The sequence below is a fragment of the Engraulis encrasicolus genome, chromosome 7 (assembly GCF_034702125.1).
Source record: "Engraulis encrasicolus isolate BLACKSEA-1 chromosome 7, IST_EnEncr_1.0, whole genome shotgun sequence".
NCBI classification, from domain to species: domain Eukaryota; kingdom Metazoa; phylum Chordata; class Actinopteri; order Clupeiformes; family Engraulidae; genus Engraulis; species Engraulis encrasicolus.
Genome location: NC_085863.1, coordinates 28430385 through 28447564, shown reverse-complemented (window position 1 = coordinate 28447564; position 17180 = coordinate 28430385). Strand labels below are relative to the sequence as shown.

Sequence of the window (17180 nt, the reverse complement as noted above, 5' to 3'; positions counted from 1 at the left end):
CTCATTACTCTCCTCGGCGACCAGCAAACACGCAGAGAGGTTTGGACGGCTATTTATGCAGCTGAACAAAGGTTGCAAGGGGATGCCTTGGGCTGCATGGGCAACCCTGCGCTGCTCTGCTCTGGCCTGAAGTGGCTGTATGCATACTACAGTATGTCTATGGGGGCTGACTGTATGGACTGAGGCATTGTTGCATCTTTAGCACCATCTGCTGGAAGATCCAGGAATTGCCAGCAGGCACCCACCCCCATACACCACCACAACCTATCAGACCAGATCACTCCGAATAAATCAGGACGGGCAGCCAAGCGTGCACCAAGGGCCTTGCCTGGACTGCCTGGACTGCCTGCCTGCCTGCCTGGCTTCATGGGCTGGCAAGGAGCCCTTTAATACAATGGCATGCATTGATGATGGTGCTGGCCTGTCGGTTGGGATTTATAGGTCAAGCAAGAGTCCCTCATTGTCTCTCTCTCTCTCTCTCTCTCCTCCTGTTCTCTGGCTCTATCTCTTGTCTCTCTCGTGTCTGGCGTGCTTTCCAGACACCAAGCGCGTCACACACACGCTCCTCAGGTGCCATTAGTGGAACTGCTGTCCCCTATTGTTCCCCTGATATTTGATACAGGGTTTTTTTCACTATTTTTTTCTGTTCATGTCTGTCTGTCTGTCGTGATGTGTGGCGGTGCTGAATAACATCCGGATTTATATCATTGTGAATTTACTAGGCACTTTAATATCTCCCTCAATGGAATACCCACTTGTCCTCGATGGAGAAAAAAATGTGTCCTCGATTTCTTTCAGGGTTTCTATTTGGCTGTAATTCAATTCAGTTCAATTTCAAGTTATTATTATAGTGTGGTTTCACTACAGCCATACTGCAACTCTCCTCTACTACCTTACACTGTTCTGGTCTATAGCTCGTTCTCCTTGTTGTTAGTTGTAGGTGACTCTTTTGTTTATGAGGGCCACATTTTTGGATTGCATCATGCGGTGTGAGTTTTTGTTTACTGCTGATATTACTGTTTGTTTTTGGGGGAGGGTGTGAATTATTAGTAGCCTAACATTTTCCTCCCAGGGGCTGGAAAGAGGCTACACTTTTGCCCAACTCAGGTCCCACACACATACAGCACATGCCAAGGTCAGAACAACCTAAATTTGTAATGCGGAGAGAGCATTTTAAGGTGTTATAAAAACTACAAATAAATGTAGGGTATGACCAGAAAGGTGAAATCTTACCATTATTTAGAAGAGGGGCATACAATACAGCTAGAAAAGTATAATTCAAATAATAATTCACTTAATACTGAACATAAAGATAAAACTGATATTCAGTGTTGTATTATGTTTGCACACACAACCAGGGCTCTAAATAACTTTTTTTTTTTTTATCAACAATCACATTGGCTAGTAGATGTTAATATTAGTCTTTGACTATTTTACCATTTGTCTGGTTGGCTGGTGTTAATTAGCCCTGCATACAACTATGATAAGGAAAGGAGTAAGGCAATCAATAATTACAGTTAATAACCATGGCAGACAACAAAAACGGCCACATTTTCTTTTTCTTGGTAAGCATTGAAGCAGCCAGCGATTAAAAAAAAATAGCTGTGCGATTTACAAAGAGATTTAGGTCGTTGAAGAAACACGATGAACAAGGACTTTACATCTAGACGGGGGCAGGCCAAGCAAGCCGTGTCTGGCTGCCTGCTGGAGAACATTGTGCTGCTCTGCTCTAGGGAGGCTTGGGGGAATAGCCAGTCACACAAAAAGCAATTCAATAACGGGCAGAGTCAATGAATAGAAGACATGACCTGTGAATGCCCAGAATGAATGACAGAGGCTGGTGAAAGAAAAACATCTCTCTCTTCTCTCTCGCTCACTCTCTCTCTCTCTCTCTCTCTCTCTCTCTCTCTCTGTCTCTCTCTCTCTCGCAACGCAAGTCATCTGGGTAGAACAAACTTATGCAACAAGCCTCCTTTTCTTTTCTTCTGTCTTTCTTTCTTTCTTTCTTTCTTTCTCTCGCACGCGCACACGCACACGCACACGCACACACACACACACACGCATATGCACGTATACACACACACACATGCACGCCTGCACGCACACACCCATGCACACACACACACACACACACACACACACACACACACACACACACAGCCTGAAGTCTGATTACAACAAAGGAGTCTTGAGGCCACATCATAACCAGGTTTTATTGGAGCGACTGGTATATTGGATATTTCTTTATTCGATGACTCATTCAGATGTGTGTGTGTGTGTGTGTGTGGGTGTATGAGCTTTAAAGACTGCTCCTCCTGATAGCATGTGTTTAAGTGGTAGTTTAAAGCCCAGTAATGTTGTTCAGCTTTTTAAGTCTAGCTGAGACTCGACTGTTTATCAGTCTTTGTGGTGCATTTATCGCTAAAGGTAGTTATTCAAATCAGCTTGTGTCACTGCAACTCTATCATGAGAGAAGACTGCAAGATAGTAGCCTACAGAAGATGAAAAAAAACCACACACACTCTAGTATTTTGAGCAAAGGGGGTCTTTATAGGATTTTAATGAAGGGCAAGAGTTGCAGTGCTTTGAGCGAAATGAATATGCACCACCATGACGCTTTTTTCACTCAGTATCTTTTTAAAGCTTGGACCAGTATTTAAGACTGTGCAGTTGTATTTAGCACGCTCTCACCTTGCAATCTTAGTGGCCTTGCTATTGAATTTTATTCTACAGGCACCTCTTTAATAACGCCAAAGCACAGGAATCTTTTTTTTTTCACCTTTTTACCTTTTCATCTTGTGAATCAAAATCAAATCAGGTTTTCCCTATTCACCCCATGCACACATACAGTAAAATACATGGGATGGGAATTTGATGATACTGAAGCAAAATGTTCAAGAAAAACTTGGAAATAGAATAGAACTTAGAAATAAACTTAGATACAGACATGGCCTCTTATACATTTGCGGTTAACAGAATGGCAATAGCCAAGTTGTACTGCATGACTTAAGACATAGGCTAAGTCTATTGTCGTATTAGTGTACTATGGTAGTCTTTTCAATCACTAGTACAATATTCCACTGGGAGAACTCTGCGCATGATGAGACTACGAATTTTCTCGTACGTTTGGTTTCAGCACGATCAAATTCTGGTGGCCGGTGTGATTCGGAGTATTTACGTTCATAGTACATTTTGTTTAAACATCATCATATTCTCACGTCCTGTATACAGTATATCACGAAAGTGAGTACATCCTCACAGTTTTTGCAGAGTATATCTTTTCATAGGAAAGCATTACAGAAATGTCCTTTTGACACAATGATTAGTGACCTTTTAACAACATATTTAACCGCTTAAATTTCTTGTTCACTCAGAAAAAAAACAAAATACAGTCATTACAAGTCAGTACACCCCAGATTAAAATCCGGTAGAGAAGGGACTGTGTTCGAATCGTCTCTAAATGAAAAGGGATTAAAAGGGAGGTCATCAGTGTGCGTTTCAACCTTTCTTTGGATTGAACTTTTGCATGTTGAGTGTGCACCTGGCTTAAATAGATTGGTGTGAGATTTGAATGCAATCCTATGGAGAATATCATGATCTGCTTCAGTAGTCGCAGTGCATGTTGACAGCATTCATGCATCCCCAAACCATGTCAGTCCCACTACCATGCTTGGCTATTGAGAGGATACACTTTTTTGTAAAATTCACTTGTTTACCATCACACATGCTTGACACCATCTAAAGCAAATTTGTTTATCTTGGTCTCAAGAGAGATGAACAGACCAAGGATCACTGGAACCATGTCGTGTGATCTGAGGAGACCAAGATAAACAAATTTACTTTAGATGGTGTCAAGCATTAGCGGTGGTAAGCAAGTGACTTTTACAAAAAAGGTTTATCCTCTCAATAGTCAAGCATGGGGTGCAATAAGGTGCAATAAGCAATAAGGGTGGTGGTGGGGGTTGCAGAGTGGAGGGTGGCATGTTATAAGGTGGGGGGTGGGGGTTGCGAAGTAGAGGGTGGCATGTTATAATAGACGAGGCCATAAAGAGAAACACAGCAGAAATGTGTGCCATGCACAATAGGGGATGGCACAGTGGGAACAAAAGGGAAAGACACACTCACACACATTATTGACAGCTGCTGTGCTGGGTGCGGCCACACACATATTAAAACACACACACACACACACACACACACACACACACACACACACACACACACACACACACACACACACACACACACACACACACACACACACACACACACACACAGCATGCCGTTGGTGAGTGCTGGTGGGATGGGGTGGTACATAGTGTGACTGGCCTTGCATCAGCACACTGACCGTATGGTGATTGATATGTGGTGGTGGCGGCGATAGTCAAGGGGTGTGTGTGTGTGCGTGCGTGCGTGTGTGCGTGCGTGTGTGTGTGCGCGCAAATGCGTGCGTGTGTGTGTGCGTGCGCGCAAATGCGTGTGTGTGTGTGTGTGAATGTGTGTGTGAGTGTGTGTGTGTGTGCATGTATGTGTGTGTGTGTGGTGGTATCTCTGTAGTCAAGGTGAAACCGCAAGGCTAGCTGGAAGCTTCGCTCCTCCTGATTGACAGGCCGCCCAGCTGTAGGGAGCCATCAGCCGGCTGACAGGGCCAGAGATTGGCTTTGTCATTGTGAGAATGCGGCGCCACAGACCTTGACTTCTTCTTACAGTGCGGCCCCTGCCACCCAGCCTCACCTGCTCTGCTCTGCTCTGCTCTGCTCAAGCTGCACACCCGGCATGGGCACACAGGGCCGCTGACAGGTTTTGCTGGGGCCCAGGACGCAGTCATCTTGAAGAGCCCCCATATCCAAATCATACAATGTAATGGGGACCCCTATCTCCTTGTGCCCGGGACAACATACCCCTTTGCCCCCAATCCCCCCAATCCCCCCCACCCCTTTCGTCGGGCCTGTGGGCACATGCCATGCCCAAGCCCCTGTCCCTGTCAATGTCCCTGCTCCTGTGTGTGGCCAGCTTTGGCAACCTGGGCATCCCTTGGATGTTCTCTCTTTTGTTCTTTCCATCTTTCGCAGTGTTTCTGTCTCTCTCTTTCACTTGCTGTCTCTCTCTTTCCCCCTCTCTCTGTCCATATCTCTCTCTCTTTCTCGCTGTCTGTCTCTCTCTGTCTATCTCTCTCTCTCACACACACACACACACACACACACACACACACACACACACACACACACACACACACACACACACACACACACACACACACACACACACATAGTAAACATACTGTATACAGAGTGAGAGAAACAGAGAGAGTGAGAGAGACAGAGAGAGAGAGAGAATATGTGTGTGTGTGTGTGCGTGTGCGTGTGCGTGTGCGTGTGTGTGTGTGTGCGTGTGGAAAGACACATAAAAAGTGATAGACACATGAAGGACAGATGAAGCGAGAGTGAAGCGAGAAAGAGGGAGCAGGGACACACACGCGCACACACACACACACACACACACACACACACACACACACACACACACACACACACACACACACACACACACACACAAAACACACACACACACACACACACACACACACACACACACACACACACACACACACAGTGCCAGATAACTCATCAGCAGAACATTCCCCACTATGCCACACATGTGCATCTCATACCACTACATAGCTGTTACATCTCACACCGATACACATGGTCTGCACTAAAAACAGGACCCATCACCAACTGTCTGGTACCTTCACCCGCTGCCAAAACCACCATCACTGGCTGTGCCATGGCTCATTCTCCAGCCCATACACTTGGTCAACAGTAAAAACAAGACCCATCACCAGGCTCCACTGAAACAGTATGTCCACTCACACACACACACACACACACACACACACACACACACACACACACACACACACACACACACACACACACACACACACACACACACACACACACACACACACACACACACACACACATTGACTGTTACAACGTCCATCTGGTGGTTGGTGTGTTGGATATTTCTTGCATCAGCATCTCAGATAGCCTATGCACATTTCTATTCCACATGTGCATCTTACACTTGTGTAAACTGTTGCTGTTTCATCTCTTCTCGCACAGATACCTGTACACCTGGTCTGCACTGTGGCCTAAACATAATACCCATCACCCTATCAGTCCAGTTTTGAGCTCCCTACCACACACACACACACACACACACACACACACACACACACACACACACACACACACACACACACACACACACACACACACACACACACACACACACACACACACACACACACACTGTCTGATTACGATGAAAGCATATTTAGGACACTAAATTACAAGCACGCACGTCTGCTCTCTCTGCCCTAAACACAAGACACATTACAATGCTACTTGGGGTACTACTACCATCAGTTCAGTGACCAGTTCACCACACACACAAACTGTCCGATTACGACGAAAGCATATTTAGGACACCTAATTATAACACGTTTTATCCAGCGGCTGATAAACTGAATATTTCTTTGGTCACACTGTGATTATGGCAAAATAATCTTGAGGCCAACTTTTATGAGGCGGTTGCTACAGTAGGCCTATATATTATATTTTAGGTAACTTTAAGTTATTCTCTTCATACGACACTTGTCTCGAATGGCATGGGGTGGTTGTATGTTATAATAGAATTTTCAAATGTGGGTTTTTGGCCAGCATTAACCCTATTCTCTAACTGGTAGGCCTACTCAGGGGTGTAGTGGTACGCAGTCCACCCACTTCTCCTGAGGTGAGATTTAAAAGAAAAATTCTATCCATGTTTGAATACAAAGGGGGTTGACATGATAAGTTGCCTGATTAATTGATGACGTCACAAATCGCGTACCCCCACTTTAAAAACCCCACTACACCACTGCTGGTACTACGCACCAGCTGTAAATATTATACCAGTGCTGCGCACCTGCCTACTTTCACCACTGCACCCAACCCATCCATCTACCAGTGCCATCTCCCCAGCCACCACAGTCACAACACCGACCCCACCACACTAGCTTTATCGGTAACGCTTTATAATAAGATTCTAGTAATACCCTTACAAGTGCCCAATAACATGCTTATCAACTTTGTTAACATCTTATAAGCTGCTTATTATGTGTTTATAGTGGTTTATTTTTGTAGTCTTATTATTTAAATCGATACACATATCCATCTTGATATGCTGACTAATACTAGATATAGAGGCGTCGTGAAAAAAACTAAATTTTCAAGATGGCTGCCATGTGTACCGATTTTCATGCTTTTACTCAAACAAAGTTACTCATCAGATGTTGACAACGTTAATAAGCATGTTAACAAAGTTAATAAGCATGTTATTGGGCACTTGTAAGGGTATTTCTACTGGCTTACTAGTGACTATAAACGCTTATTAGAAGAACCTTATTATAAAGCGTTACCGCTTTATCTCCACCTCCTAAAAATATCCGTGCTCGCCACTGGGCTGAAGCATATTCAATTTGACCCTGTAGATGTTGCATTAAGTTTACGGTGTTAAACAAAATTTACTGTTGAGTTGGATTTACGGTGTTGAACAAAATTTACTATGTGCTACCCCATCCACCCCACCTCCACAGGTCACTGGCTGCTGGCAGCTGGCTGTAGGCTGTGGGCGTCAGACCCCTGACTGATCCCCTGCCAGCACCTGGCTGCTTGGGATGGCTCGTTTAAATTAAGAAGCACGAAAGCATGCTGGATGTGTGAGCGCCAGTGAGAGTGAGTGAGGCATTGTGGCAGGCCTGTCCCGTTGTTAGCACCCCTGACAATGGAGGACAAATGTGGGTATGGACAGGGGCGCTGACAATGGGGGGCAAAGGGCTCAGCTGTCCCAGGCCCCGGGATAACGGGGGGCCATAATTGTGTCCTCATTACATCTAATGTATTGGGTGGGGGGGGGGGGGGGGTACTTTCAGATGACTTTGTCCTGGGCCCAGCCAAAGCTGTCAGTGACCCTGAATGTAGGGAGGACGGACACTGCTTGCCTGGTGGGTGGAAGGGTGGTGTGGGGCTGGGAGAGGGGGCTTGGGGAATGGGGTGGAGGGTGAAATGGTAGTGGAGAAGAACAGAGGGACAGGGTTGCCAGCTCAGGGGGTATCCCACCCAAATTGGGCTGTTTTATCCGGCTGTAACTAAATGAGTCTGTCTGAATGTGATTAAAAGGTCTGGTTTTAGGCAGGTATCACTGTAATGCCTCTTTTCCACTGCCGGGTTTTCTGGTAGGCCTACAGCTCGACACAGCACGACTCGGCCGCCACTTTTTGCTCTTTGATTGGGCACGACACAGCTCAATCGAAGAGCAAAAAGTGCAGGCCAAGTCGTGCTGATTCGAGCTGTAGGCCTACCAGAAACCCGGCAGTGGAAAGGAGGCATTAATGTCCGAGCCATTCACAACAATTATGGGACTCAAAGTTCGAATTGGCCAAGTTTTAGTGCTGTTTATCCTGTTAAGCCACGGCATTATGAATTGGCTGTTTCCATAATGATAATGACCAAGTCGTAGTGCATTACTAAAGGCCCTGTGTTATGCCATAGTAGTGTAGTACTATGGTACTTAACTTTTCAACGACTATTTCAACGACTAGGGGCTACTGGCAACACTGTCAGAGAGTGGTGGAGGGTGGCGACTGGAGGTCGGCAGGGTAACATTACACCTCGACGAACATCTCCAGGGCCCTCATTGCCTCAAATGAATTAGCTGAAAGGCAGATGACGCCGCACGCTGGGCGCTGTATACTGGACTTCACTGGGCGCAGGAAGCTCATTTGAGATGAGCTGGGTCCTCCATGCAAGCCACTCAAATCCTGGGGCTCAGGGTTCATCAGAGATGGGCTTAACTAGGCCTCGTGCTATGGCAGTGGGGCTGTGGAGACCTGGTGATTGTTTTCTTCTCCTCTCCTCTCCAAATATCCCCCGTCCCAGTGGTCCCCTAATATACAAAGACAGACAAACACACGCAGGCATGCACGCACACATATATAAGCACACACACACACACACACACACACACACACACACACACACACACACACACACACACACACACACACACACACACACACACACACACACCAACCGTGATACCATAGCAAGAGCAGCTGTACAAACCAGCCTGCTCCATGCCACAGGCGTAAGTTAACGAGGTCAACGGGCCATTTGCGACCCGTAATCCTGACGGACAAGACGTTTGGCGCTTGGCGACATCATTTACCCAAAGAGGCTGATGTGAGAAGCCGACTGGGCTTTGCACCGTGGGGGCTCGTCGATGAGCAGGGGACCCCTGATGAAGGAGTATGAACGAGGGCCCAGCCCCATAGTCAAGCACACACACATACATACACACACACGGTGTAGTGTAGTGGAGGGCCATTGGTGATGATGGGCTTAAGATAGCTGTGTGTGTGTGTGCGTGCAGGTGTGTGTGTGTGTGTGTGTGTGTGTGTGTGTGTGTGTGTGTGTGTGTGTGTGTGTGTGTGTGTGTGTGTGTGTGTGTGTGTGTGTGTGTGTGTGTGTGTGTGTGTGTGTGTGTGTGTGTGTGTGTGTGTGTGTGTGTGTGTGATCTAGCCTTTTCATTAGAAAGAGCATTGGCAATGATTAGACAATTTCAACAAGAGGGGAGTGTGGGGTGTGGGATGTTGAGTTGATGTTGAGTTGATGTTGAGGGGGGGGGGGTTCATCTCTATATGGCATGTTCTACCCCTCGCCCCCCCACAGACCCATCCACACTTTTGTCCATCTCCCACCCCTTCCCCCCATCGCAGGCTATACTTAGCACAGGTGTTCCTCTGTGGCGATATATAAGTGCTGTCGGGGACAGCTCCATTGTCATCTCTTATTGGGACACTCACAGTCGGACACATCAAAGATGGTAGGTCTCTCTCTCTTACTGCCTTCTTGATTTTCCTCCTTGACTTCCTCCCTCCTGGCTTCTCTCCTTCCGTCCCTCCCTCTATTCCTCTCGTTCTCCTAATTCTACTCTGCATCACTCCATCTATCTCCATCTATTGTCTATTCATTGACTGGCAGGCAGACGCACTGTCGTCTTAATATGATGTGTCATGGCTGACTATGCTGCGTAATTGAGCAGGGTTGTTATTTTTCCACAACGTCGGAGGAAGAACAAAGAACAGACAGATTTTATTCATCAGCATCGTAAATTTCTCTCATGTCATGATGCTGCTCATGCTGCCTTTTCTCTTCTCCGTCTTCATTCAAGGAAATGATGTAATCAGATTACGTGGTGGTAACAGACAAGAAAACGGATTAGGGCCGTTATGAGTATAATAACCAACATGAATTGTTGATGTTTAAGTCAGCGAATTTGAAAAGCGAACAATACAAATACTATTTTTAAGGTCAATATTTGTGAAATTGTTCTGTACTTATGCGATTTGAGTCTACTTGGCTTATAAGTGGCAGAAATGCCTCGATGAAATCTTTTGAATTTGATTGCGCCTGATGACAGGTCTGATTTAGGGCGTATAGTCAGTTTGCGCGACAACAGTATACTTGGCAGTCGCGGCCCTGCTGCTCTGTGTTAACTGCAGTTGGCTTCTGGTCGCGCGGGACGCCAGGAAAGCCAAAAGATTTTAGACTTCCAACCAGGTGTGTGGTTATTAAAAAGAATATGTGCAATATGCATTTAGGTGTGTGTGTGTGTGTGTGTGTGTGTGTGTGTGTGTGTGTGTGTGTGTGTGTGTGTGTGTGTGTGTGTGTGTGTGTGTGTGTGTGTGTGTGTGTGTGTGCGTGTGTGTGTATGATCGGGTGCTGTGAGCTTGTGTGTGTAAAACTATGTACAATATGCATATCATGATTTAGCGTGTGTGTGTGTGTGTGTGTGTGTCTACACGCACGTGCTAGTGTATGTGTGCTATGAGATTATATGAGTAAGCTTGCGTAGATGAAAATCCATTGGTTACACTGTGGTATTATTATCCCCCTATTGCCATGAGAACTCTAAAACAACAGCGATACACAGGCGTAGCTCCTGAGAACAGAGCCCAAAGGCATTTTATGATGTTTAAGTACAGTCTACAAAACTCGAAAACTGGACCACTTTGGCAAACCCAAAGCCAGCGAGCTCGGAGCCAATTCTCAGTTGAATTGTGGTGAGAAACCATAGATATTTTAGTCCCTGCAGTTTCATTATTATAATGTCAAGAAAAGCGCAAAAGCGCCAGCTTTACCACCCCAGTGACATGGCCAGAAAGCCCAGGGCTGGACTGGGGGAGAAATAGGGCCCGGGCACTTTTGGCTTAAAGGGGCCCCTCACAATTATCAACGCAGAACTGACTCACCGGTGGGCCCCGCACCCTTGTGGGCCCCCATTTTCAGAAATGTTAATGAATTATTATTATTTTGTACATTTCTGAAAATAGGGGCCCACGAGGGTACAGGGCCCACCAGGAAATGCCCGCTATGCCAGATGGCCAGTCCAGCTCTTAGAATGCCTCTGTTTATGGGGACCACGAGCTGACCTTAAAGTTCTTGGCCAGCTCTTTGGACAAATTTGTAATACGAGAAGACTATTCTCTCAGCAACCATTTTTTTTACAAGGTGTTAAAAAAAATCTTCAAGGATTTATAGGCAAGCTGTTGTGTTTTTTGTTTCTCTCTCTCTCGCTTGGATACAAATATAACACAAACCCTTTAAAAAAATTGTCTCTATTCTCTCTCTCCCTCTGTGTGTGTGTGTGTGTGTGTGTGTCCGTGCGTGCGTGCGTGCGTACATGTGTGTGTGTGCGTGCACACGCGTGCCTGTGTCTATGTGTGTGTCTGCAGGCCCCAAAGAAAGGCAAGAAGAAGGCGACTGAAGCCAACTCAAATGTGTTCACCATGTTTGAGCAGGCCCAGATCCAGGAGTTCAAGGAGGTATAGACTATTAAAGGGGACATTTATCACACGCAAACTAGATTTGCGTGCAGCGAAGAAGACATGCCTACCAGTCTTTTTGCAGATAGGCTACATACATTACTGACAGGATAATTACTCTTGATAAGCACGGACACTGCAGTAGCAGAGCAATCTTTCACTAATGGTGTTTTGGTTCCAAAACAACTTCCTTTGAGTATTTTTAAGTCCCATCATGACTACTGGGTGTAAAACCAGGCCCTTTTCTTATGTGAGTGAGGGGTATATTGTGTGTCTGTGTAGAAGAGAAAACATCTGGTTTCTGATATACAGTAGATGTAGTGTCAAACGGAAGCATTAGTGCTGTGTTGTGCACCATGGATTAAATTACTGGGATTACTCAGTTTCTTTTTAAAAAACGTTTAGCTTTCCTTGTTTGTTTGGTTGTTTGGTTGGTTAGGCCTTCACCATCATGGACCAAAACAGAGACGGTTTCATTGATAAGAATGACCTGAGGGACACATACGCAGCTCTGGGTAAGCAGATGATGTCCACATACAACTCCACACCACACACACACACACAAAACCAAAACCATACTCCTTACATACAGTATGTCTGACATCTTTCTATTCTACCATGACGATAACAAAGAATGGCTGAATAGGTTTGGGAAGTAGCTCAGACATTCTGGAACGACTCCCGGTGGTTCCACCACTAATGTGATTTAATTTAATCAAGTGCAGACAGCACTCGCATGCCTCCCAGATTGAGCTGTTGTCTTTGGGGCCTGACTGACAGACAGATGCGGATGAAGTGGGCCTACACAATTCATGCTCCTACAGCCAAAAAAAACCCCATTCTACAACAAGTAAAAGAGGACATGCAAAAAGTACTTGGTCAAAGCAAGAGTACTATGACTGTTTGAATATCTAAGTAATAAAAGGTTGGAGTATTCCAAAATATTAAACGCATTTCACAAGCATGGCCCCTTGAGCCTGATATTACTTAATGATATGTTACCTTAAAGGACCACGACAGCCATTTTCAATATGCTGTTGTATTGCTCATCCTTGACTTGTCAGTACCCGGTGATGCTGCATTTTTCGGCTCAGCCCTTTCCGAGATTTGAGCTATTCTAATGGGGGCAGCGCTTGTATACATTTTAAAAATTATTCAAATAGGCCTACTCCAAATATTTTCCAAAAAGGTATCGCTGTTTGCTAGTTGTCTGTTGATGTTGCATAACCTTTTGGATGTTTTTGGGAATTAATCAAGAAGGTTTTTTTTATGTAAACAAACAGCTGCCCCCATTACAATGACCAGGATCTTGGAAAAGGCTGAAGAAAAACAAAAAAATATTCTCAGTTACTGACAAGTCCAGGGTAGTGTGAGCATTACAACTGTATGTTGAAATTGACTGAAGTTATCCTTTAAATGTACACTGTGCAGGAAATGGACAAAAAAGGTACTGCAACTATGCTGCTCATTGAAACTGGGTTGTCTATTGTCAAATTTGATATTTTCATGAAGGTTTACTAAGTAATAAATGAGTTTTCTAGTATGGCCCAAGTACAGTCATTTATGGCAATTTTTTGCTATGGCTATTTCTGGAAATTCAAAATGGCGGACCTTGGAGAAGATCCCCCTTTTCACGTATGAAAAGTGCAATTTTTCCAGTCATAATCAATACTTAGAATTTGATGGTGGTGGTAAGTATTCATGAAAAAGGTAACATTAGTGAATGGGGAGCATAAATTCTGGAAATACTAAACAACTAAAAATCTTACACAGTGTACCTTTAAGGTCATGGTCAAATGTTTCAATCATGTCAACAAAAGTACCGATAGCTGAAGACAATATTTAAACTCAATGTGTTCACTCTTCAGATATACTGACCGATTTAACGCGTGTCTTTGGCAGGTCGCATTAACGTGGCCAATGACGAGCTGGACGAGATGGTGAAGGAGGCACCGGGACCCATCAATTTCACCATCTTCCTCTCCATGTTCGGAGAGAAGTTAAAAGGTAGACACATCCGCCATCTTCCTACTCAAGTTGAGAGAAGTTAAAAAGGTAGACGCTATCAGAGAAGATAAAAAGGTAGACACATTCATCTGCCATTTTGCTTACCATGTTTCTGAGAGAAGTTAAATGCAGGACCGGCCCAAATCTTTTTGCAAATTTCATCTGAGACCCCCATACCATCACCTACTCAGGAGCTAAGTAGGAGCTAAGGACATAGGTAGGCTGCCTGTAGGTTGTGTACCCATCATGCACTGCACTTCTCGGAGAAAAAATTCTCAAACAGAAAGCCATTGATCACAAACGAATATCTTAGTTTCAAAACTATTACTCTTCGTTATATTCTGTGTTTCTTGTTGGGTTTTTACAACTAAAAGTGGTACATGAAAAATGATATCCACAGTCATTGAGGTATCCCCCGATATACTGTTTCCATTGTGGCAGCAAGTGATACAAGAGAAAGAAATATATAGGGAAAATGGTGGAGAGTTAATTTCTTCCTGGAACTTTGCTGCTCTCGGGGGCCCGTGGTGGCATGGGGGTCCCACCGCGTAGTTCACTTACCCCTCTGGCCAGCCCTGGTTAACCCATTGATGCCTAAAGCACCTGCAAAAAACTCCTGCTTGGGAAAGTTGCCCTCAGCCTAATAAAACCTAAATACAGTATCTTAGCCTCTGATGCACATGAAAACATGAAATAAGTTGCATTCAAACCCAAAGACCCTCATCTTGCATTAGCACGTGTTTATTAACATACCCACATTTGTATTTAAAAAAAGCTTGTCTCCAGGCACCAAAGGTCAAACAACATATATGAGTCATCAGGCTAAAATGGGTTAAAAGGTAGACAGATGCACCGTCAGAGAAGTTAAGAGGTACACAGATGGCCTGGAAGCACACGCTGCCCAACAGAGAATAGGAGAATCTCCCTCTGGGGCTATTCCACCGCAATTTAAGGCTGTCTACAAGGGAAATAAGGGAAAACATAACTCCAACATGAAATCAGAAAGAAAGAAAGAAAGAAAGAAAGAAAGAAAGAAAGAAAGAAAGAAAGAAAGAAAGAAAGAAAGGTGTGTGTGTGTCTGTGTATGTGTGTGTGTGTGTGTGTGTGTGGGGGGGGGGGTTGCATCTGTGTGTGTGTGAGGGGAGGGGTACAGAATATAAAGGATATGATGACAGATGGTTGAGGATGATGGAGCTTTTTATTCAAAACACACAAGCAGGGCTGGACTGGCTATCTGGCAAGGCGGGCATTTCCCAGTGGGCCTCGCACCCTCGTGGGACCCTACTTTCAGAAATGTAGCCTATTTTTATTATTTTTTTTAATTGTGTGTCGTGTGTCAGTTCTGTGCCGTTGATTATGAGGGGCCCCTTTAAGCCAAAAAGTGCCCGGGTCCTATTTCTCCCCCAGTCCAGCCTTGCACTCAAGAGCAGCATACCCTGCCCTGATCAATGCTATCTCGCCCCATAGGCACAGATCCAGAGGACATCATTCTGGCCGCATTCAAAATCTTTGATCCAGAGGGAACAGGCGTTATCAAAGGAGATGAGTAAGTTTATTCAACTGGAATCCTATATTTTGTATATCATTCCTTGCAGCAAACAAACCAATGATCTATACAAATAATCTATTGCATTTCATACAAAAAATCGACACACTAATTTACAATTCCATTTGTTCATCTACAGTATCAAATACCATTTGACGTCTCAGGCTGACAAGTTCAAAGAAGAGGAGGTAAGGTTTACTGATTTTGGGCATACTTGACAATTTTTGGATTAAATTACATTATTGTAGTGTAGAAAGTGTTGGCAACTGAATCCACAACTGCTTTGATATTAATTACTGATTAAGACCTTGCACCTGTACAGTATACAAGATTTGACATTCAATGAGAACCAACAAAAATATTGACATGCAAGACTATAATAAGGTAACATATAAAAACAAACGATTACTACAAGGAAAAAGCACGTTTTGCTGGCCTTGGCGTGGCTCAAATGGTTAAGGCACCACTCAGTGACACCAGGGATCTGGGATCGATTCCAGCCAGAGGACCCTTCATTGTCTCTCGCTAACATTATCTCCTGTGTCTTCTCAAACTGTCAAATCTACAAAAAGGCCAAATAGCCCCAAAATGGCAACCATGGCCTAATGGTTAGGGAGATGGTCTCAAGATCAGGAGGTTGCAGGTTTGCATCCCACCCCTACACCTTCATCCATGGCCCAAAGTACCCTTGAGCAAGACAAACAACCCTACATTGCACCAGGAACTGTAGTATAACCAATGCCCTGTAAAATAACTAAGTCGCTTTGAATAAAAGCGTCAGCTTAGCTTAGCTGACGCTTTTATTCAAGCAACATTGTAATAGTAATATTGCACTGTATAATAGTAATAGTAATAATATTGTATTGTAATTATAATGTACACTATTACTCTATCGTAGATCAAGCAAATGTTTGAAAACTTCCCCCTTGACGTTGCTGGAAACCTGGACTACAAGAACTTGTGCTACGTCATCACCCACGGAGAGGACAAGGAAGAGGAAAAGGAGTGAAGCAGCACACACACACACACACACACACACACACACACACACACACACACACACACACACACACACACACACACACACACAAGCACACGCGCACACACACACACACACACACACACACACACACACACACACACACACACACACACACACACACACACACACCCTTCCCCACAACCCCCCCTCCCTCACAATAAAACTGTTATTACAGTAAAAAAAAAGTGTCCACATTCATTATGGTTATAAAGTGCAACCAACTAATTGACTTTTTATTAAAAAAGTGTATCGCTTGACACCTTCAAGCTGCATTTGAAGAGGTTGGATATTGGCTGGTGATAGAGTGGCATGGTCAGGGACGCTGACAGCTTTGGCTGGGCCCAGGACAAAGTCATCTGAAGCCCAATACATTCAATGTAATGAGGGCCCAATTATAGGCCCACCATCTCCCTGGGCCCAGGACAGCAGACCCCTTTGTCCCCCCTTGTCTGCTTCCCTGGGCATGGTGCCCTGGAGGAGACACAGCTATTGGAGAGTGATTTACAGCCTTTGTGCTGCTTTGTCACCGATGGATCTGATTCAACACAAATGGCTTGAGAAAAACAGAAACTGTATGTGTGTACAGTATGTCTGGGGCGTATGTCTGTATGTGTCTATGAGTGTGTGCTTCTCTCTCTGATTCCCTCTCTCTG

At 44.7% G+C, this 17180-nt stretch overlaps 1 protein-coding gene across 1 annotated transcript; it reads left to right on the top strand.

The window, feature by feature from the left end:
* Window positions 1-9824: 9824 nt before the first annotated feature.
* myl10 (myosin, light chain 10, regulatory) lies at window positions 9825-16567 on the top strand. The gene is made up of 7 exons (XM_063203204.1): window positions 9825-9930; window positions 11843-11932; window positions 12372-12447; window positions 13835-13939; window positions 15407-15485; window positions 15625-15673; window positions 16384-16567. Exons 1-7 carry the CDS (start codon window positions 9928-9930, stop codon window positions 16492-16494), a joined length of 513 nt encoding a protein of 170 aa, XP_063059274.1. The 5' UTR covers window positions 9825-9927; the 3' UTR covers window positions 16495-16567.
* The last annotated feature ends 613 nt before the right edge of the window (window positions 16568-17180 follow it).

Excerpts from the sequence above, each read along its gene's own strand:
- myl10 (XM_063203204.1), top strand. Across the intron at positions 11,933-12,371 it reads AGATCCAGGAGTTCAAGGAG|GCCTTCACCATCATGGACCA; the intron begins GTATAGACTATT and ends TTGGTTGGTTAG. Across the intron at positions 13,940-15,406 it reads GTTCGGAGAGAAGTTAAAAG|GCACAGATCCAGAGGACATC; the intron begins GTAGACACATCC and ends CTCGCCCCATAG.